Source organism: Ambystoma mexicanum, chromosome 6q (assembly GCF_040938575.1).
Source record: "Ambystoma mexicanum isolate Mex_15411 chromosome 6q, UKY_AmexF1_1, whole genome shotgun sequence".
In the NCBI taxonomy this organism is placed as follows: domain Eukaryota; kingdom Metazoa; phylum Chordata; class Amphibia; order Caudata; family Ambystomatidae; genus Ambystoma; species Ambystoma mexicanum.
This window is the reverse complement of record NC_090937.1, coordinates 795423165-795445953: the sequence shown is the minus strand read 5'-3', so window position 1 is coordinate 795445953 and position 22789 is coordinate 795423165. Positions and strand designations below refer to the sequence as shown.

At 41.8% G+C, this 22789-nt stretch overlaps 1 protein-coding gene across 2 annotated transcripts in view; it reads right to left on the bottom strand.

Moving 5' to 3' along the window:
• Positions 1-22789, bottom strand: part of TDO2 (tryptophan 2,3-dioxygenase) — a 114694-nt gene that overhangs the window by 44107 nt on the left and 47798 nt on the right. For both annotated transcript variants that reach the window (XM_069630324.1, XM_069630323.1), the window contains exons 4-6: positions 18151-18221; positions 7950-8077; positions 2142-2328 (exon numbers count right to left, since the gene is read on the bottom strand). In XM_069630324.1, coding sequence (XP_069486425.1) covers positions 2142-2328; positions 7950-8077; positions 18151-18221 — 386 coding nt within the window. The remainder of the gene's footprint in view (positions 1-2141; positions 2329-7949; positions 8078-18150; positions 18222-22789) is intronic.

Sequence of the window (22789 nt, the reverse complement as noted above, 5' to 3'; positions counted from 1 at the left end):
CCGACGACACTCAACTCTTCCTCTCCTTCTCCTCCTCCTTCTCAACTGACCTCCCCCTACAACTCTCTTCCTGCCTTACTGCCATCAAGAACTGGTTGTCTTCCTGATTTCTCTCTCTCAACACCGTCAAGACAGAAGTCTTATTTTTTCCCTCTAACTCTCTTCCCTCTCCCTCTCCTCCCCCTTTCATTCACTTCCCTCCCTCCAATCTCCCTATCTCTTCTCAGGCTCGTAACTTAGGCGTTCTCTTCGACTCCTCTCTCTCCTTCTCCCAACACATCTCCCTCTTTTCTCGCTCCTGCCCCTTCCACCTCTTCAACATTTGCAAAATCCGCCCCTCTCTCACTTTCCACGCTACTAAACTCTTAATCTCCTTCCTTATCTTCCACCGCCTCTTCTACTGCTCTTCCTTACCCTTTGGACTTCCTACTTCTCGCCTTGCCCCTCTTATATCAATCTACCACTCTGCTGTTCGCACCCTCTGTCTCCTTACCTCCCGTGATTCCATCTCTTCCTCTATCTCCTAACTTGGCTGGCTTCCTTTTCACTCCCAACTTAAATTTCAATTTCTCTGTCTTGTCCTCAAATCTCTTCATGGTCTTGCCCCCCCCCTTATCTCTCCTCCCTTCTCTCCTTCTACTCCCCCTCCTGTTCCCTCCGGTCTGCTGACCATTTCCTTCTCACTTCACCCACTCCCCATTGTGCCTCCTCCCATTTTCGCTCCTTCCAGCTCTTAGCTCCTCTTCACTGGAACTCCCTTCCTCTTGCCATCCGTTCTTCCCCCACCTTCCCCTCATTCCGCACTTCCCTTAAATCTCTCCTTCTCCATCCTCCTCCTTGAATCCCCTACCCCCTTCTACTTCCCCCCTTCTTGTCTCTTTTTCCCTGACTCTCTCCCCTCCCCTCCTCTACCCCTCACCCCTCTTCCTCCTTCCCTTTCCCCCTCCTGCCCTCCTCCTCCTTCACTCCACCCCCAACTTGTCCCATCTCCCTTTCCTCCCTCCCCTTCAGCTAATTGCTCTTTTCATTGTTTTGTTGTTTGATTGATTCATATTGTTATGCTTCAACAGTTTATCGTTCATGTTTTATGTATCATGTTGTTCTATGTACAGCACTTTGGCATAAGGCGCTATATAAATCAATAAAATACAAATACATTACTGCCATTGTTGTTGTGTACTAGTAAAATGTGCAACAAAAGCAGTGCTGATTGCTATTAGCGTGCTTTTAAATTACAAGACCTCCAGAAATCTTATACTCATTCTTTCATCACCAGAGCTAACAGATGGGCTTTGCTGGTGGATTCAGGGTTACAGTGGTCAGTGAGAAGTAACCTATACTTGTCCTAATCCGGTAGTAGAATGCGGCACCGGGCCAAAATTGGTTTATATTGCCCATCTGTTTTTTGCAACTAAACTCTTCTTATCTGCAGAAAATGATACACTTTTGAAAAGGAGCTAGAAAAAGAAAGCTTAGAAATTTGCCACATTGCTCGGCACAGCTAAAGTAAGCATTGGCAAAAATAATGTGCATGATTTGTGTCATAAAAATGGTATATGTTGCCAGGTATAGCAATCTGAAACCTAGGTATTCACATACCTTTCCAGGTATTGGTAACATATGCCCGCTCCCAATTTGCTAGCTCTTGCCACCATTTGTCCATACACTTCCATTGTTGGCCAGTTATGGCCAGGATAGGCTGAGATACTAACATTTTACAGCAAGTATTACCATCAAATTCCAGAATTTGCTCAGTAAAATCTTCATTGGCGATCAGCGGACACTTCCACTGTTAGCTTCCACCCATGCACACATTAGATAGTAGCATGCTACTCATGTGCTTTGCTACCTGAAGAGAAATGCTAATAATATAGGCCTATCAGGATAGCTTAGTGATCTCTGTATGTAGCCTACGTACAATGCAACATTAAACTTTGATAAACATGTTGTCTGTAAAAAGTTTTATTATTATTTTAACAACGAGGGAAACCTGGGTCATTCACTTTCTAAAACAGGCACGCACATTACCAGTTTTGATTTGACACGTGTATTCAATATTGCTGATTTTTCTAGCAGATTATTGTGGTAAGAGGTCTGTGGTTAACTTAACTATAGGAAGAAATAGATTTTTCGTCATTTACCTCAACAAGTTGCAAAAGAGTCTGCTCTTCTTCAGAGTGTAGCAGCATTTCATTTTCTTTTCCTTTAAAGTTATCCCGATAATGTCGCCTATTGTAAGGTACCCTGAGATTTTCTGGCACACCAATCTTATTCTCTAACAAGCGGAATTGCAGGCTCTGAAATCCAGAGGCAGGCGTCAAGTATTCCCTATAAATATAGACATAAAGAACATAAACATATATGTGTAAATATCAGTGTAATTACATTGAAATTTGCTTTACTCGGCGTATCATACACCAATCTAGCACTCTCACCCTCTTGCTCTTTCTCTCTCTCACTCTCGCTCATACTCTATTTCTCTCTGTGCTTTCTGTCGCTCTATCTCACTCTATGGGCCTCATTACGAGGTTGGCGGAATGGGTTAACGGCACCAGTAATGGTGCCGGTAAACCCATTCTGCCCTATTACGAGGTTCCCTTGCGGGACCCACACAGAACGTCTGGTCAGACCAGACGTCCTTAGAGTGTCCCGCAAGGGGACCAAGGAGCTAATAACGGGCCCGTTATTAGCTCCATCCCCATTCCCATTGAGCCCTATGAGGCCCTATGCAATCCCAGCCACTGCTTGCTGCTGCACAACAAGAGCAAAACATAGATATCTTGAGGGGAGGAAGTGTTTTTGCTTTGTAAAAGCAGATATTAAAAAGAGGGAGTTAATTGTACTAAGATTGAAAGTTAGGGTTACGTTCCCAGTAGCACATATGACGGTTTGAGCCTGCTTTGCATAAAATCAAAGAGGATTTTGGGACTATAAGAATAACCACAGAGTTTATAATTTCACAAATATGTCTCAGATAAAAATGTATGTTTGAATCACTAAATACATAATGCGCTCAGGCTAACATGAACATATTTGTAACATTGAACCATATGTATTGATCCAAACACTCTCAGAATTTGGTGAGGAGAGAATTCTGTGGTCAGTCTATTGGAGTCCCCATGTTATGCAGAATATTACCCACGGTCTCAGGATTTAGATGGTTGTCAACATGCTTTGTTCTCAATGCACAGGCACCCTATACAAGTTATATAAAGGATATTTTTCTTATTGCGTGATAATGGGGAAAAATAAATAAATGGCTGGGAGTTTCTTAGTTCCTCTTATCTTTTGTTGGCAATTCTATATTGGTGCCTGAAACAAGGCCAATAAGCACAAACAATGATTGGTTTGCACGAGCACTCCTGGATTAGACCCTGGTGATGCAGACTGCATATATCTCTTGGCAGGCACATACCTTGTGGATGTGTTGGCCCAGCTGAGGAGCCAGCTGCATGAAAACTAAATATGGAATGCCATGAAATATCCTCTTCCTCACCTAACAGGCAAAGTTAACAGAACTTAAAGGGACTCCCAAATTTGAGAGGCCGTGTAACTGCATAACATCCAGCAAGGGAATTTTAATCCTAAAATTTTTAAGGTGCTCACTCACTTTATTGATAAAATATGGTAATGTTCTTAAAACATTTATTAAGTTTTGTATTTGTTGTGTAGTCCCTTTAGTACAGACTTTTACAGTCTTTCCATTAGAACCACGGCTCAAGCCGAGGGTACAGGTGGGTGGACCCACTTTTTTCAGAGGCTGGACACCATCCGCTTTGGTATTTTAGAGGCTGTGTGAATGAATATGGCTGACTGTCTTTTTTTGAACTTTGGAATTTTCGCCAGTCTCAGGTCTCGAATTGAAGTAATGTGGTTCGAAGGCTTGGCACTACACCACTGCACCATATATGCAGATGAGAACTGGCAAGCAACTGAAGAGGAAATATCGCATTTCGGGTCTACATGTTCCAGGGAAAGCATTGCTCTTGAGTCTTTACATTTAACACATGCACACCTATTAACATTTTCAAAACACTATTAGAACATATCCTCTCTTGGTTTTTTGTGTTTGTTGATTTTGTGAAAGGCAAATAACATTCATCCTGTACATTGTGCACTGTTATGCAAAGCCAATTGAGTTACATTTTCATATTTCACCTAGATAAGCAAATGTATGGTGACGTCACATCCCATTGCATATGTTAATGAGTTCCCCAACTTTATTTTTAGGACTTGACCCCTGCTTAGAACACAGAATTAGTGCATGCAATGTGTAAGCAGGGCACAGTATGTGTTACTCCACTTCAATGAGCATGCTACTTTTGAAAGAGATGCTTTTCTCTGCTTCTTTAGTACTGAAGTATTTCCAGTTAAATACAACAAATTACTTTCAGTGTTATTTCACGTAAATTTGCAGACATTAGAAAACACACTTTATTTTGTACAAAATATATTACTTTTGATATTGATGTTGATATTGATAACACCTGACATCATTGATGTCATCAACAATGATTCAATGTCAATTGATCAAGCCTTACTGTCTTTTCACAATTTTTTTTTCTTACTGTTGCTTGAACTTAATATCTTACAGATGTCATTCTGTTTTATTCATGTACTGTTAAATGTGATTTGATGAATATTTATTTATTCACAGAAAACATATTCACCCAAAGTAGCTTTGGTCAATGTGATATTAAGGTTAATGCAAGTTCATAAATAACCTCTAAGCAAAACAGAGATGTTCTTTTTATAAAAAGATTACTCAGTGGTTGTCAATTTTAATGTTCTAATGTAAACGCCAGGAAGAAAGGAAGAAGTGATATGCTCTCCTCAGGTTTCAGGAGCGTTTCCAAATGAAGTGGTTGCCCAATTATGGAACCAACAAAACCCTAACAAAAATTCTGCTGAATCGCCAACGACATGACTTTTCAATATAAAAATTACAAAATAGATGATAAATAAATGTATGAGATCATGGGGTACTCATACAGTTTTCAGGATCTAATCATGGATTGAAAATGAAAGACATGAAAGCTTTTTAAATGTAGGAAGACCAGTAGACCTACATGGGAATTATAATAATAAGCATAACCATAATTCCCTTTGGCCAAATATGAAATCTGTATATTGGAAACAGTGACACAAGCCATGGAGAGCAAGAAGTCTAACCATATGTCAAACGTCAATCAACATTTTTAATTTGGGCATATTTCTACCCATGAAATTGCACTGAACCCCGATGTCAAACGTTCATTCTTGAAATCATGGATGAGTCACAGAACAAGAATGAATATTTGGTGCATTTATTTTTGTTTGATAGAACAATGATACTCAACCTGTCAACCTCCAGATGTTTTGGCCTACATCTTCCATGATCTCCCATGGCCCCTCTATACTGACTATCCTGACTGGGGCTAATGGAAGTTGTAGGCCTAAATATCTCAAGTGTGATGAAGATGTCTTTTAAAGACAGAGGATTCGGGCTGCGGTAGCAACCATTTTCCAATCCAGCGTTCATAAAGTTTCTGTGTGATATATACATCACTCAAAAATTGAAACACTGCTATGCGTTGCTGCATTGGCAACCACTAGTGAAAGTGCAACACAATAATAATTTCAGACAGAATGCAAGGCAAACAGAAGAAGCTGAACAGAGCATACATTAATCTCAGGCTTTGTCTGAGATTCCGCTTTTTGCCATTGATGCTATAATGTATCATTCAAGCGGTACAATCTCAAGCTACAAAGGTTGCTCTTGTGTACCTTGGGACAAAGTTTCTTATTTAGAGAACATGAACAATAATGAGGAAAATAATGGTTTATGTGTATAAAATGGAATATATGGGACATTGCAATTCAATAAGAGCCTTGGGGTAAAAAAAAGAAAATTCCACTCAGGAAGGAAGAACCATTTCGGTAATACAAACTGGTTTGCAAGAACAAAGGGTCTGCCTGGGCTTAGAGTGCTTGGAACAGTCTTCTAAGGGAAAAGCACAGGGGACATACTGGTGAAATGGTTCTACTATAAAAATAAATAAGAGAGCCTTGGTCCTTCTGCCTACCACATTCTATCTGTAATAAACTGTCTGTGACAAATGTATCATATGTAACTATAAATAATGTGTCTTGTATCATATGTGCCTGTAAGAAATGTGCCCAGATGCCCCAGGGCTCGGTGCGCTATATAAATAACCAAATAAATAAATAAAATACATTCTGCCTCATTACACGGAAGGCGGTGAGCCATGGCGCTATTAAAATACCGGCACCGCCTTGGCGGAAAGGGGATTTACCGCCCCATTCCAAGGTCCACTTTAGGGTGCATAATTACTCTTCAACTCCCCTTACTTACCTTTTTCCTGCAAAGACATCATCTTCAACATTGATGTTGTGCCAATTAAAAGCACCTGAACAACACTATTCGTCTTTCCAAAATGCAATTCTGCAACAGCTTGCACTTTCTGTTTTTCTTTACAGGGGTGGGTTTTGCTTGAGTCATCCAACAGGCTAAGAGGCATGATAAAAAAGGGCCCCTCTTCGTGCCATTAACAATGATAAAGTTTAAATGATTTGCCTGGAATATTTTGAAAACCCTTTTACCTGTGACCAGATATGCAACGACCTGAAATATGCCTGAACTCTATGTGGAATTATCGGACCTACTTTAATGCATACTGAGCTACCAAATTATAATGATTATTGGAAGAACGGTGTCACCTTCTCCTAACAATCCGTGCGATCTGCCTGATGTGGGGCAAAGGGACATCCAGAGTTGGTTGTACCTCTGCCTCCACTTGCCACTGCCCTGTGGCACCTCTTCAAACCCATCAGTAAAAATCCCCACTTAAGGTAAAGGTAGATATGGCATTCATTCGAGCTTTCACACCTGCAAACTATTGCATTGCCTCACCATTATTTGGTGCATGTGTGGTGCACTGTTGACAAAGGTGTTCAGATGCTGGTTTGTGGTTCCTTGTCTACTCGGCCGGAACGGCTCTCTGGTGCTCACAGGAAAACACTGACTCACTATCTAGTATTGAGTGGGCTCTCAATTGCATCCTTTGCTCTGTGGACTTGATGAGCATTGGCAGGTTGTGGATCAAATGTTCATGTTTTGACCACTTGTTCACCAATGTCGGTTCTCCACCACCGACCTGCTTCCTCAAAACAGTCACTGACTCCCTTCCACTCCACAGCTTGGATTTTAGAATTGGATGCCATACTACTTCTGGGATCAGGTGACTATGGCTAGAGCAAAACAAACTCGCCAGACCTGTTCCTGTGAGCCACATGCAACGGTGATTCATCACATGTTTTCCAGCTCCTTATCGTGCAGTATGTACCACATGCAGTATTGCAAAGATTCCTCTAGAGGTAGTTCTCTCAATCAGCACGAGTACAGTCTGCAAAAATATAACATCTGCTTTAAAAAAGAAATACTGCCACACTCATAATGAGCTACTTAATTAACAGATAAGTTTAATGCCCAATAAATGAATAATGAATCATACACATTCTTAATTTTAGTTAAATAAAAGCTATATTCCTGTTCCAAGCATTGCACCACAGAGTGTCTAACTGATCTGATGGTTGGCAGTGTGTGTGTGTGTGTGCTTGAAATCTCTGCCTATCTTCCCTTCCTCACCCAGTCAAGGCACACTGCTTTACTTAGCTATGAACTCCTGTTCATAGTAAGCATTGGGATCAGTTGGCTAAATTGCGGAGAAGATTTACAGAAAATGTCCACATATTTAGTTGCTTTCAGCAGAATAATTCAGACAAATCAGTGGACATTAATAGCATTATATTGACTCACTACCGTGATACCCTGATCGACTTTAAGGACTACAACATCTTAACAATGCTATGAACAAACACTTTCAGGTATAAGCAATGCTGCCATGTGGGAGAAAAACAGTGTGTTGTAGCTTGTGGTCGTCATTCACCTGAAGTCGAAGAAGTCCAATGGCGTCATTGTTTCCAGAACTGTAAACTGCTCCACCAGTAGCTTAAGTATTATGGAGATGCGATGCATCCGGGTAACAACTTTGAGCATGTTCCTCTCATCTCTCATCTAATAGAGAAAGAAAACACTGTTTTAAATCATGATGCATTGAATTGTGTGTAGGTGGAACATGGCAGTTAACTATCCACAAAACGAGATAAACCAGCGTTTCGAAACTAGACGAAGTCAGTGAATACATCTTTACAAGTCAGGGTTCGAGCCCCCCTAGGCAGAGGGAGTGGCCAGGAATTGATACTGCTCGCCTCGACTCTCCAAAGGCAGTGATGGGCTGAACATCATGTCTATCACTCTGATGCTGTAGTTCAGAACTAATGTGAACAGAGAACTAGTGGTTTCGGCAGGAAGGTGAGCTGTGGATGCGTTATGATGGCCAGCAATTTGTGGATAGTTTTCCCTCAAGGTCTGCGGTGGGCAATGATGCTTGCCACAAGGATGATGGACAGGATTTCAAAGGCAGTGGGCATTTCATGGTTAAATACGCCTGCCCCCACAGTTGATGAAATGTGCTAACAGTAATAAGAAATTACTGAGTGCATGGCCCTGTTATATGGAGGCCATGCGTTGCCCTGATACATGGAGTATTTATGTTTAATATAATCTACCAGTATTCTCTTCCCACCGATAAAGGGCCTTCAAAGAACAGCACAAAGAGCCGTCAAAGAACAGCACACAGGTCTGGTTCAAGTTCAATGCCCTCTGTTATTCGAGGATACTTACATTTTTAAACTGTTTCTTTCATGAGACTAATTCACAAAATATGTACCAGGTAAATATTCCCTTTATATTGCAATTGTGTTCACAAAATGCACCATAGAAAACAAATCATGAATAATTTGAACTGATTGTTTGTACCTAGACATTGACATTCTTACATTTTGTAGGTGGCAATCTTAACTCTTTTCAAAAACGGATATCTTCTTTTATATAAAGTAGTGTCTCACTTATTCTGTTCATGTGTATTCCTCACAAATTATTCCAAGCACATGTTTGTTCATAGTCTGGGCTTGTATGTGCATGTTGTGCATGCCTATTTAACGGAACTGTATTCTTCACTTTAATCCAGGTGCATTTTCCCGGTGTGTTGTTCAGAGTGTATTACGGTTGGTCATGGTCTGCTCATAGTTGTCGCTGCTATGAAATGCTTTTGTTCATTGTTTTGGCCTGTACTGCATAGTGTGGTTGTTATTATGTATTATGTTGAGCCTGTTATTTTGAGAATCATGTTCCAAGCCTGTCACTCCAATTGTATTATTGTCGGTCAATATGTGGTCTTGCATGCAGTGCCTGTTTTGCATTGTATTTCAGGTGTGGTATTTTGATTTCATTTTTCACAGGGTGTCATAACAAATGCATTATTGAAAGTGTTTTATCCAAGCCTGTCATTCCAAGCATAATTTTGTTGGGTTTTGCTAATCAATTTAAAAAAACAAATTCTAGTGTGCTGTTGTTCAAGGTAAGAGCGCAGGGTGTGCCAAAGATCAGGATATATTTTAAGTGTGCATCCAGAAAGCACATTTTATGTTGCACTATTGAAAACCCAATGCGGCACTGTGGACACAATGTTTGTGACATCTCAAATGCTGCAGATTCAGACTGTGACACAAAGCTACCAAAGCAGTATTCCCTGTGTTAGAGAGAATTCTCAGAAATGTGCCAATTCCCTCTACCTTAGAGACCCCCAGCAACTTTGCTGGATTTTGAGGACTTGATTTATTTAACCTGGAGAGAGTGAGACCCTTTGTCCCACTTTCCCATGTATTTTTTATGTGATTTTTTTTACTCTATGTCTCTTTTGGTTGTGGAGTCTGACAAACTCCATAGGCATCATATTTTACATTGTGTCACACAGCACCTTTAGTGCAGTGACACAGGGAAGTCTCTGAGATTTCCCCAAGGTTTAAATACCTTCTCTGGGACAAACTACTGTTTCCCAGAGCAGTAAAGTGACATTGACTTTACTTACATTTGTAACTTTCTAGACCCAGCACACACTATCTTACAATAGGGTGCTGGAGGGGTTACCTAGTATCCCCTTTGTCTAACTTCTCATGTAAAATTTTGATGTTACCCTTTCCTCACTGAATGGCTGGTGGCAGTGGTTTCATTTTTACTACTGTGGTGTGCATTTACCGCAGGCTCTGTTTGCAGCTGCAGTAAAGCACCCAAGGGTGCAATTTTCGTCAACATGGCCCTGGTCGTCGTTTTTCACTATTTCTTTGTAAAAAGGTCCTTCTTGAGAATTTCTCTGCTCGCCAAACCAGGTTTGGTCCCTTTGTTCATTTTGCCTTTAGCGGGATTCACGAGTGAAACCCGCCTCTGGCTCCAGGGTGTCTGGGGTAGGCAGGAAGTGAGGGAGGTGCCTGAAAGTCCCTGTGCTTAGTCTTCTAGGAGACCCAAATGTACTCTGTGATGATTGTCGATCTGACTGTCCTGCAAGGACAGCCACCCTGCTGGGTGATTGATAGCTAGGCTGGAATGAAAGGGAGCAAACTGTATAAAAGGTGAGTATTTTGGTTTGGAAGGCAGAGTTGACCACTAGATGAAGGAACCAAAGAAGAACTTGAAGTGGACGCCTGCTGCAACTCCTTGGTTTGCCCAGTGAAGCCCTGCTGCAGTGCCAAAAAGCCAAGTTTGCATCGACAGAGAAGCCCCTGCAAGGACAACTTCTCCCCTTGAGTTGGTGGGACCAATCAACTCCAAAGTAAGCCACCTGGACATCCATCTTTGAGCTGGTTGAATTTCCACAGAGTTGCTGCTGTACACCGTAGAGCCAGGGAGAGGAACACCAGTTTGTGTGTATTCCTTTTAAGTTGGCCAAGAGCTCCAGGAAGATCCTCTGGACTCCCAGGAAGCAGGACTGACAGAGCCTGAGTCCCCTCAACAGAGTGCGGGACACCAGAAGCAAGGAAAGTCCATCTCGACAGCCAGGAATGGCGGTGTTGCTATTTGCGGTAGACGTGAGGAGCTGAAACACTGAACAGCATCTGAAAGCTAAGTTTGCCGGTTGCAAGTTTTGACTGTCCCAGTGCAGTGCAGGAGTCCCCCAATGTCCTTCCTCTTTTCCCCACGACTGAGGCCCAGGAACAGTGAGATCTGCAGAGCTGCACAGGAACAGGAGTCATCTGCTGCATCTTTTCATCATTTTAAAGGTACTGTACAAAGTCTAAGAGAACTTACCTCTTGCTGTAGAGTTGCTTGCATCTTCTACTACTCATAAGTCTAACAGCTTGTGGCCCTACATTTATTCATCTTTTTCTTCAAGGACTTCAGAAACATTGTGCAAAGACTTTTCTACTTACCTTCAAAGAAGTGCTTCAGCCCATCTAGACTCTTGCCTACTGACTTTGGCTTAGCCTGTTTTAACCGAATGACTCTTACTGGGGGATCTGTAAGTATTTGCCTGCTTAAGAAATATTTGTCTGTAACTTGTTTGCTCTAATAATCTTTTCCTTTTTACTTGCTCTTAACTAATTCTGAATGCCAACAGTAATACAGAAATACAAGAAACCCTGTGTGTAAGTGTTTGCTTGGATAATTGTCACTGTGAATCTCTGTGTAACTCTCCTATAGCTCACATTGTCCCCTCTTGAGATAAGCCTGGCTACTCGTCCACACTACCAAACTGTGTAGTACAGACTTATACCAAAGGTTGGGTTATTACTGCCAGGAGGTCAGGGCTGTTGAAATGCACCCTAAGGGTACTGCATACAATTGTGCCTAACACCCTGTCAGGAGGATTTCATGCTAGGGATACAATATTTGAATTTGCCAGCAGGCACATCAAAAACAAAGTGTTGCAAAAGCTTCCCTTGTGTATTTAAAGTTTCCAATCCAGCTGCTGGAAATAGCAAGGTCTTCCGCTAAACACAAGTAGCAGCATGGTGAGTCAGGGGAGGATCACTACCATTTCACAGTTTTCAGCCAATCACAAGTAGCAGCAGGGAGAGTCAGGGGAGGATCACTACCATTTCACAGTCTTCCGTTAAACACAAGTAGCAGCAGGGAGAGTCAGGGGAGGATCGCTACCATTTGACAGTCTTCAGCTAAACACAAGTAGCAGCTGGGGGAGTCAGGGGAGGATCACTACCATTTGACAGTCTTCAGCTAATCACAAGTAGCAGCATAGATAGTCAGGGGAGGATCACTACCATTTGGCCATTTCATAGGCTGGTCCTGATATTTGGGTATCCACAGAATCGAATGCAACATTACCTAATGAGAAATGACCGAATTGTGTTGGTCGAATTAGGTATTTTTGTACATTTGCATTAATATATAGATGGGGTGGGGGAGGGGAATAGATGATGGTAGGAGGAAGTTGCTCAGTGTGGGCTGATGGAAAAGGTGTGTAACAAGTGGTGGCACAGTGCTGGAGTACAATCGAAGTAGTGATTAGGAGGGGCTGTAGGAGAGAAGAGATAGTGGTAGTATCAGTGGGAGATTTGCTGTCAGTAGAGGGGATGTGGTAAAACTGGTGGAGATGGTTGTGGCAGTGGAGACGGTGGCAACAACAGAGAAGGAGTAGGATGTAACAACACAAAGGAGGAGGAGGTAACAGAGAAGGGAGGAGGAGGTAGAGAAAAAAGCAGAGGGAACCCAGCAAGAAGGCATGAGAGGCTGGGTTGACCCAAGGCAGGATAAAGAGACGGCAGAAGGTATGCCACTCCAGCAAGGAGGATGGAGAAGTCCGGGGGACCAAGATTTAAAGGAGGGTGAACTGCCAAAAACAGTATCAATGACCTTTTGACCTTCCTCTCCTTAAAAAAGATACTATTGTGATATGAAAAGCAGCTCAGGAACCATCATACTTAAATGAGGGTCATTTCGTTCTTGAGCTATATGATATGATATGGCATTTATAACGCGCCTATACACAAGTGTTTCAAGGCACGACAAAGATTTTGGGAATCCGAGTTCAGTCTTCTGTACATCCAGTATAGGGCTCCTGACATGTGTCATGCACCCTAAACAAATGTAGTCACCGCTGAGACTCTATAATACGACTCCTGCATTTCAAAAACAGCAAAGAATTGTTGAAAATGTGAATACCTGGCACAGTGTGTTTGGAAATAGTGGTATGAGAATCTAAACTTGAAATAACATCATTATCGAAAAAGCGAACACAGGAGTTGGCCAATGATTGCAAAAAAGTGATTCTCTTTATTGTTGTAGACAATGAAAAAGAGACTTTTTTGCAAAAGTCAAGTGCAAGATTCAAAATCCTGCTCACATGACTTGAAATAAGTTGAAGGAAACAGAGGTCACTCTTGTGGCCATACTGGACTCAGAGAGAAAACAGTAACTAAAGGCATCATTACAATTTAGGAGGTCTGGGAAAAAAAGTAGCATTAATTCCATTACCACCATAACGGAATTACCACTGTTTTCCCATACTGATGAATTGTACATTTGGAGTTAAAGTGGAGAATGTACCTCCAGCAAAAAGCTGGAAGTGAATCGGCCACTTTAACGGCAACAACTGGCAGATTTGCCATGAAGTATCCACCAGAGGTAAATCTGCCAACAATCCCCATGCAGCCCTAAGGACTGTAAAATTGGGAATTGCCACCACTTGCAATCCCATGAAAACTCCAATGGACCGAGTGGCGGTAACAGTAATTGAGTTTAGCAGTAATTCCATGGATTTACCTCTAAACTACCACCAAACTCGTAATGATCCCTGACAACTTCTGGTCATGTGCCATAGGTCCTGATAGCCTGACACAAATGCTTTGGTCATATCAAAAAAAGAGTGAGTTCTGAACTGAAGTGAGCAGAAAAAATCAGGGTGATCCTATGCGTTAGGATATGATATGATAAGTCATTAATAATGCATCTGTACACACAGGTTTCTACACGTGACAAGACAGGCATGGTACGTAGAGAGGACAAGACAAACAATCTTACTAGGCCTTGTGTCATTCAGACCATGTAAGTGCGGAACGCAAAGTGCAGTGGAATGGGACGGGGACGTGCAAGGGGGGGAGGGGAAAGTGCAATCAGGGCAGCATTGCTCTGAGTAAGTGCAGCTGGGACTGAACAGCTCTGGGTAAGTGTAATGAGGCGGGGGACTTTAGAGGTTACAGTTACAGCCCCTAGTGCGTGACAGGCCCAGAGGCAGTGCAGGGGAGACCTGTCAAAAGGGGCCAGGTACCCAGTAAGACTTTGAGGGCAACCAAGCAACCAGTCGGCACACTCTAGTAGACCTCTTAGGTGCAGCGTGAATGTAAAAATCATTGAATCTGCGCAATTCTTAATGGGTCCTGTGAACGGTAACGTGTACAAAAGAGGGGATTAGAGGAAATGAAAAGCCCCACAATGCACCAGTGGAGACTTGGTTAGATGAGCTTGTTGGGCTAACTTATTTTGAAAAGGTATATTTTCAAACAGAGAGTAAAATGAAAAAGTAAAAGGGACTTTGGCCAAAAGGCTAATGGGTGCTGTTACATGCGCAAAAAGATATGTTTTGTGGAAAGGCTCAGTTAGGTGATCTTGTTGATCTGGAAAATGTTGTAATGCTTTGTATTCAAAGAGAGGGTACATTTTCCAAGTACAGTGCAATTAGAATACGAATCCAGCCTCTCTGTGGAAGTTCTTAAAATACCCTTGTAGACCGAGGAATGAGTCGCTATCACAGGACAATGAGCCTTCTACCAAGTTATGGCTTGAGGAAAAGCCGAGGGTCATAGGGTGGAAAAGGGTCACTATCGAAAGAGATAATTACACGTCCCACAGTCTATAAAGTTATTAGGACATAGGTGTAATAGCAATACATGTTTTGAAGTTAAATCAAACATGTTAGTGAAACACTGTAGAAAGTGTTACTCAATAAAAAGATGTTTTAGTTTGTAACATTTAAATAACAAAGTTGCCTTTATAATGTAAGCATTTTAATTATAAACTTGGTTGAGCTGGAGCACCTTTAGAATGAGCTTGCTATAGGTGCAATGTTAAAGGGACTAGTTTCTCTTTACATAAGTGAAAGCTTTGGAAAGTATTTTAGCTTTCATTTCGGTCTGTTTAATTAGGTTTGGATGACTTGCTGATAGAAATCTGTCTGGGAAATTGCATTGCTGTTTCTAGAATGCAGAGAAATGTTTTCAGTTTCTTCCCTGGCTGATTCTGAAGTTAGGAACTGGAACTCAATACCCGTAGTCATTGACTGTGTTCTGAGCATGCTGATTGGCTGAGAGGAAGTCAATAACGCTCTCCATTAGCTAATAAAGCACAGGACCGCAAAGACAATCAAGACTATCAAGACATCACTTTGCCAGGTGTAGCCCTGCCACCCTTTTATTTGAACGTAATTATGTCTTTCTGTCATTATCTTTCCATGTAGTTTGTTTGAGAGTTGCCTTTATCTGATTAGTATGCTCCTGTAATATGGAGTTGCTTACTTATTATGTATCTGCGTATGTGAAATCTGTTGTTACATACTCACTCCTCTTTCATAATTGCTAACGGAGTTCACATACATACACCTGTTGTTACATTAATAAAATATACATCCGTTTAAAACAAAAGCCTAAGCTGATGCAGTTTCAGCATCCCTGTAATTATTTCTGTTTCTGCTGTCTGGTCATGCTGTTTTCAAGGCGATCTCTGACTGCAGATCTCAATAGCACACACGTCCTGGTTATCAATAGCTAGGTTAAGGGCCACACCAGGTAAACCTAAGATCCTCAGCTAAGTACCCTCACTTGGCTGACTGTGAAGTGCTCCCTGTTTGGTGGTAGAACTTTGGTCTATTTCAGTAAGCACCGCCTAACTCTGCAATACTGGAGACATCTTCCCGTCATTCCGTTGAGAATGTGCCCTGAAAGGTATATGTGGGGTGCAGATGTGGTTGTATATGGCCATGCCCACAAAGAGCCAAGACCATTTCTGTCCGCTTTAACCGAGATGTAAAAGTGAGATTTTTCCTGGGAAAACGCCACTGAAAGGTGAATTTGGAGCCTGACACGGAATATGTGGCTGCCGCAGAAAATGGATGGAGCCCAATTATTGTGGCTTGGGCCCATAATCCTCATCCCCATTCTTCATAATCATTGAGTGTCTGCTCTTTTGGTTTACCAGTATGAATAAGAAGTAATCTACCCAAAGACTGGGTGTACAAACCTAGATCAGGGATCAGCAACATTTGGTTCTCCAGATGTTTTGTAATACATCCCGCTTCAGCTCTAGCCAGCAAAGTCAAAAGAGTGGTTTGTGGGAGCTGTAGTCCATAACATCAAGAGAGCCACAGGTTGCAGACCCCAGACCTAGAGGAAAAAGATGAATGACTTGCTGAGACCTCCTGATGGTGAATCTGTGTACAGTACCTTGTAGAACACTCCTCCGTATCATGCATACCAAGACCAAGACCATTGGTGTACTCCGTTGTCTCTGTATACCCAGCAGGGAAGATGTGTCATAGGTCAACACACTTCCAGCTTTCCAGACCCTGTGAAGGACTTGACACTTCCACAGGGAGAAAGGGACTGTGGGATCTGAGACAAACAACAATTGAGAAAGTCAGAGAACTGTAACTGTGAAGCCTACCTACGGTAAATTCTATTAAATCTCAAGTGCAAGAAGTTCTCATCTATCCTGAACCACAAGCAAAGTTTCTTCCTTGCCTGTGTTACTGGGTGACGAGCCCCCGTTACTAAAGCCCAGTGCTGAAATTCTCAAGAAACACACAACATATTATTTTAATGATTTGAGATGCCCGACCTGACAACTGGAATGTAGGTTATGTAAACTTTACAGAGGTTGTACACAACAAAAGAGTCCCAACCACTAAATACCATTTGCATTGTTGCGTCTGTTTTTGCCTCAAGTTAGGTTGCTTTGCCCATTTCCATTGTTTTGGCATTTCCTCCTCAATCTGGAAGGGGTAGAGAAACTAGACCGCAAGAGGCAATGCACACCAAATGTATGTTGTAACCAGAAAAAATTAGCCCATACTGTCTCGGGCGGCTAGCTCAGGGGCAACATGCTCCGCGCTTTGAAACCTCTGGGTATTAAGCGTGTTATAAATAACCTATCATATCATAACATGTAGTGACATTAGAGCCATGCTAACCAACAGGGCCAACTACAACTAGAGTACTTGGCAATGTCTTGACCAAATGCCACGCCAGCAGAACGATTGAACTGAACAACCCTGCATTTGGCATTTGTGATACATCAGCTATAGTATATGGACTTTAAAGATTCCAGTGAACAGCTAAAAGGAGATGATCTTGAGGTGGACTTTAACATTAATGGTCAATGCCCCTTGAATGGCTGTTTCTCGACCATTGAATTTTCAGTGTTTTGCACAATATGTCCTAGTGTAACCATTTTAAATGGTTTCAACTTCCATAAAGTGTATGTAACCTACTTTTATACGGGCATTCCTTTGATTTACTATGGTACTGTGGCATAGGATTAGCTTGTTTATTCATTTATTTATTTATTTACTCACAGCCAAAATGGCTTTGTATAAACAACATAAACACATTTATTACCTTTTTAACACACTCCACACCAGAAATATGGCCTTAACTAGGGGATGGCTGCTATCAGCAGGTGAACAAAAGATAGCTAAAGGTGCCCGTTTTGTCCATCTCGGGGTCAGTGCCCACCCCCTACTCTGTAGAATGGAGAAAGATCTTGAAATTGACCTGAGTTATGTTTGTTTCTGCCTAGGTTAAAAAAATATGCCCACAGCTGCTTAAAATGATAGGGCAATTGGTGGAAGGATGGAGTCATAGACGGTTGTGAGAAAAGAGGGTATGTTTTGGAAATGTAAAGTCCTAGACCCAAAAAGTAAAAATGTACATTGTGAATAGTTGAAGAACAACACAAGGAAGGAAATCATTCAGAAAAATCCAAATAATGCGAATCAAGAACCTGATTGGAAAGCTAATGTTAATGACCTGGGAAGGGTTTCTGTTAGAGGTAAAGCAACGCTTTGACACTTGGAGGCAATTGGGCGCTTTGTTGTGCTCTTCTGTTATCTATTCCAATCCCTTATTGGGTTTGGGGGAGGAAATAACTTACCTCAATGCAAGCAAACACAGATCTTGCAGCATAGCACAGCAGTCGCAAAACAACCACATCTATGTGTCCAAATAAATTGTTAACACACTCACATGCCCCTTCTGGAAGATCTCCCGGACAGAGTCCAGCTCCCACAATATCTGCTTGAACCACAATTCATATGCTGAAAAAATAAAGGTTTACATTTAATCATACATCTGTAAAGCCTTTAACACAGACATCATTGCGGGGGCGAAAAACAAAATTGAAATAGATGGATAGGAATACATTGAATAAGCATTGTGGAAGTGTTATTTCATGAAGTGGAATGATTCTGCCATAGTGTCATTTGAAGTGATACTTTTCTTGTAGCTTCCAGACGATTCTTGGATAAGCTTACCGTTCTGCAGTTTGCAAACAGAATAAACTGTACACTTACTGCCATCAGTTTCCTGTGTACCGCCTCCAAAGGGGGTTGAGCACTCTTTCTACTGATCTGTACGTTAGGCATTAAAGCAAGACCATGAATTTACCTTAGAGCATCCTATAGCATTAAGCCCACCCGAACAATCCCTAGACGTTGCTACCCCTTCCGGCTCTACCAAAAATGTCGTCAGACCTAGTATGGTAGTCGCCTGTCTGTTTCCATTTCCTTCCCACTCTCCTCCTCCGTTCCTTATCTATGTCTTAGCTCTTGCACTATCTGAAATATCGTCACACCGAGTACAATAGTTAATTTCACATACTTATTGTTCGTGGCCTGTAAGAATGTCATTGTATTTTCCCTTGTTCCCTCCCTTGCCTTGAAGCGCTTTGAAACACATTCTGCATAGGCGCTATATAAATAAACTATCATATCATATCATGAGTGCATAGTGTCGCTGCCGAGATTGTTCCAGAAATGTCAAGGGAACTCAACTCGATGGCGTATGTCACGGATGACAGAGAAAAGTCTCCCTCCACCCCCTCCTTGCCTGTTCATCACATTGCACCAGACCCGCTTCCACAGCCCCCTAAACAAGGTCCCACCCAGCATCAGAGCACACATATTCGAAACAATTCCAGCCAGCTGGGTCATGGGAGTTAGCACCAGCATTTTTCTAATTTGGTAAAACCAGTTACAAAATGGCAGCTAGATCATCAAGCTCATGTGACTTGTGAAGTGCTGCATTCCTAATTTAAGCTTTTTCCGCTCTCAATAAATCTGTTAATACGAAATAATTACAAAATAATCATAATTTTAACATTAAGGAATGGCCCTTTCACAAATACCTGCCTGACAAATATATTTATTTATGTATTTATGCATTTGTAGCAGCACTCTGAACCCTCGGGTATCTAGGTGCTAGTTACATTTAAAGAGGAAGCTGTGCAAGGAAAAATATGGCAAGAAGACTCACACAATGGATGTGTCCATTTCAAGGAAGGTGCCGAGGCAGGGTCGGCTTAGTATAAATCCCTCCCTCCACCTACAGTACTGGCAAATGTATAAAATGCCAGGCACAATGCTGGACCCATCTCATTGCAAAGTGCTCCGCTGCTCTTGAGCTAGGTTTGCCCTATGCCTGATAAAATAAAATAAATGGAGCTGGGCTGATCAACTTTGTAACATCAAGCACAGTTAAGCCACTGACTGGTAGCATCTTCAACAACATCCCTGCTACAGAAAGCCCTGTATTACGGGTTAATCAGCTATCCAACATCTGTGTCTAACCACACTGTCAAACGTTAGTATAGTGCACAAGTACCACAGGAGTAGGCATGGTGAAGTTGCATGCCCTTCCCACATTCACACTGGTATCCGTCTAGGCCTATACCCGTGGTAGTAGCATTGGTGCGGCCTCCGCAAACTTGAGGGTTAAACAGGCCCAAAGGTCCTGCAAGTAGAAGGCACAGGATCTGATGTGTGTCGAAAGACTCTGAAAAGAATTGCACTCTGTTGCCGATCTTCACTCACTCTCTTCCCTAAACTCTACTTATTACTCTTCTCTAACTCCTAAGTAACAATGCTATTCTTACTCATTCGTGTTCTCTCTCCTCATCATTGCCTCTTATTCCAGATCTTGAATCAAATTCGATCTCTGCCTTTATCTGACCCCTCCCTACAATCTTCCATTACTTCTACAGATTTAGCCAATTTCAGCCCTCTGCCAATTTCCTCAACCAGTCACCTGTTCGTTTTTCTTTCTCCCTTCTTCTTTCTGACTCTGATATTGCCAGATTGATTGTGCATGTCTATCTCACTGCTTATCGCTCAATCCACTTCCTTCATCCTTTATTTTGAAAATCTATCCTTTTATTCTTTTTTTCCTCACTGCTATTTTAATCGGTCCCTCTCATCTGCACGCTGCCCGTCCTTCAAATACACAGTCTTTCCCTATATTTTTAAAATTCTCGAACGCGTTGTCTATGCCTGATTATCTTGATGTCATTTCTCTGCTTCCACCCTATCAATCTGTGTTTCGCCCTCTCCAGCTACGTAACTGCCTTTCGCTCTGTATCTAACTCATTGCTCTCAACGAGCTATGAAGCAATCCTCATCTTGATTCTTCTTTACCTCTCTGCGACTACTATTTATCACCATCTTCTTCTCTCTTCTCTCTCTTCTCTAGGTCTTTCAGGTTCTGTTCTTAACTGGTTTTACTCTTATATTTCAGATCACTCCTTCTCAGTTACTTTGTCTAGTAAATATTTCTCCTCCTTTCAGTATGGTGCCTCCCAAGATCCGGTCCTCCGCCCCCTTCTTTTTTTCACTCTATAGCTCTTCTCTTGCTGATATTATCAACTCCTTGTGTCATTTCTCCCATTTCTACGCTGACAATTGCCAGATCTTTTTCCTCTTACTCTGACTCCATCCATACGAACATCAATGTCTGCTTACTCTCTACCCCATCTTGGATGCATTCCCACTTCCTACACCTCAAGTCTCTAAGACTGAAATTCTCTATTTTCCCTCCACCAACAATCCTCCTCGTCTTTCTTCTTCTCCCATTTCTTTTCCCCCTTCTATTATTCCCCTTCTCTCTGCACGCCTTTGGTACCTCTCTTGTTTTCTGTTCACATCTCCAATGTCACTCGCTCCTGTAGTCTGTCATTACAACATTCAAAAACGTTTCACTATCTTACTTTCAGAGCTAATAAACTTCTCATCTCCACCTTGGTTTTCTCGTGTCTTGATCACTGTTCCACTCTTTTGATCGATCTTCCTACCTATAAACTACATCCCATTGACTCCATGTTTAATTCCTCTGTTTGCACCCTTATTCTTTTCTCTGCCCGCTCGCCCATTTCTACTTACCTTTAATCTATTTCTTGGCTCTCCTTTGACATTCGCCTACACTTCCATTTCTTATGCATTGACTATTAATGCTCCACATGGGTTGTCTTACCTTACCACTGTTCTTTAATCTCATTCTACATTCCTACTTGATCTTTGCATTCTGAGTCTCTTTTCCATACCAAAACCCTCCATGCGCGCTATCCCGCTTCTGCTCCATTTTAGTTTTAACTATTAGGTGGCGCTGAAAGCACTTCCCTTAAGCCAAACTTTTTTGACATTAGAGTAAGATCTTTAACATAAGACCTTCAAATAGGGGCTTTGAATGAGAGTCTCTAATGTATTTCAAAGGAGATGATGGATTTGTGCTGTTTGGCTATGTGCCCCACCCATTTAACGCCCTTCTCTAAGTGAAATGTATATGATTTTCCTACCATTCTCACCCATGTCACCCCAAACCACACCCCTTTTTGCACTCAATGCATGCATTTTTCGGTTGGGAGTCAGCTTGTTTTAAAGGGGTATTTGTACTACAGCTGCTTTCGGCCATACCAAATCTATCTAAAATCTCCTCACATGACATACAAAGAGTAGACTTCACCAATCTCTCTAAAGCCACTTGCTCTGTTGTCTATCTAAATTCAAAATTAATCTTTGATCACATTACGACAGAAAGGGAACACTTCAGAGTATTGGGGTTTGACATTTCCCACTACACATGGCATTGTGGCAAAGCTGTCCAAACGTGTGACAGTGGAAAACAATCAATTTGAACTGAGGAAATCCAATGTCTTAAAAATATGAACCAAATCTCTGAGCAGACCAATACTTGGTCGTGGCTAATAAAAGCATCACTGCATCAGTGAAATTCTGCTACTAGTACTACAATCGCGACAGGTAAACTTATAGTATTGTCATGGAGCACGAGAGGCAATGGACACTTGTTCACTAATGTTGAACTGGGACCCAAATGACAAACCTCAACCATCTTTGCCCTACAAGAGAAATGGCTGGTCGACTCTCCAGTCATGTATGGTTATCTTCTTTCCTGCCAAGCAAGGTCCTTTAGGTTGTCCTTCTGGTAGCTTAATAACAGACATTTGTTCATCCTCTAACATATTAATACTTGGATCATACGAAGTATGCACTGGAATTCTTGCAACTCATATACAACACAAAGGGGGACAGTTGATGAATTGTCTGATTACGAACATCTACTGGCATCACAAATTGAAAAATCACGACACCTTTATTTGCTTGTTAACCACTTTTATACAGGGCTGGCTTCAGAAGTTTCCAAGTGATCAGATATTACTTGTTGGGGAATTTAACTCTAATTGTATTGATCTCGAGTGCCTGGATGATTGGGGGAGTGGTGCATGGTCCTCGACCAAAAAGGGTAATGGGAGATAATTGTTGACATGTCTGAATGGACGTGGGTTGGGGTTAATGAATGATTTTTGTACCCCCTCCTC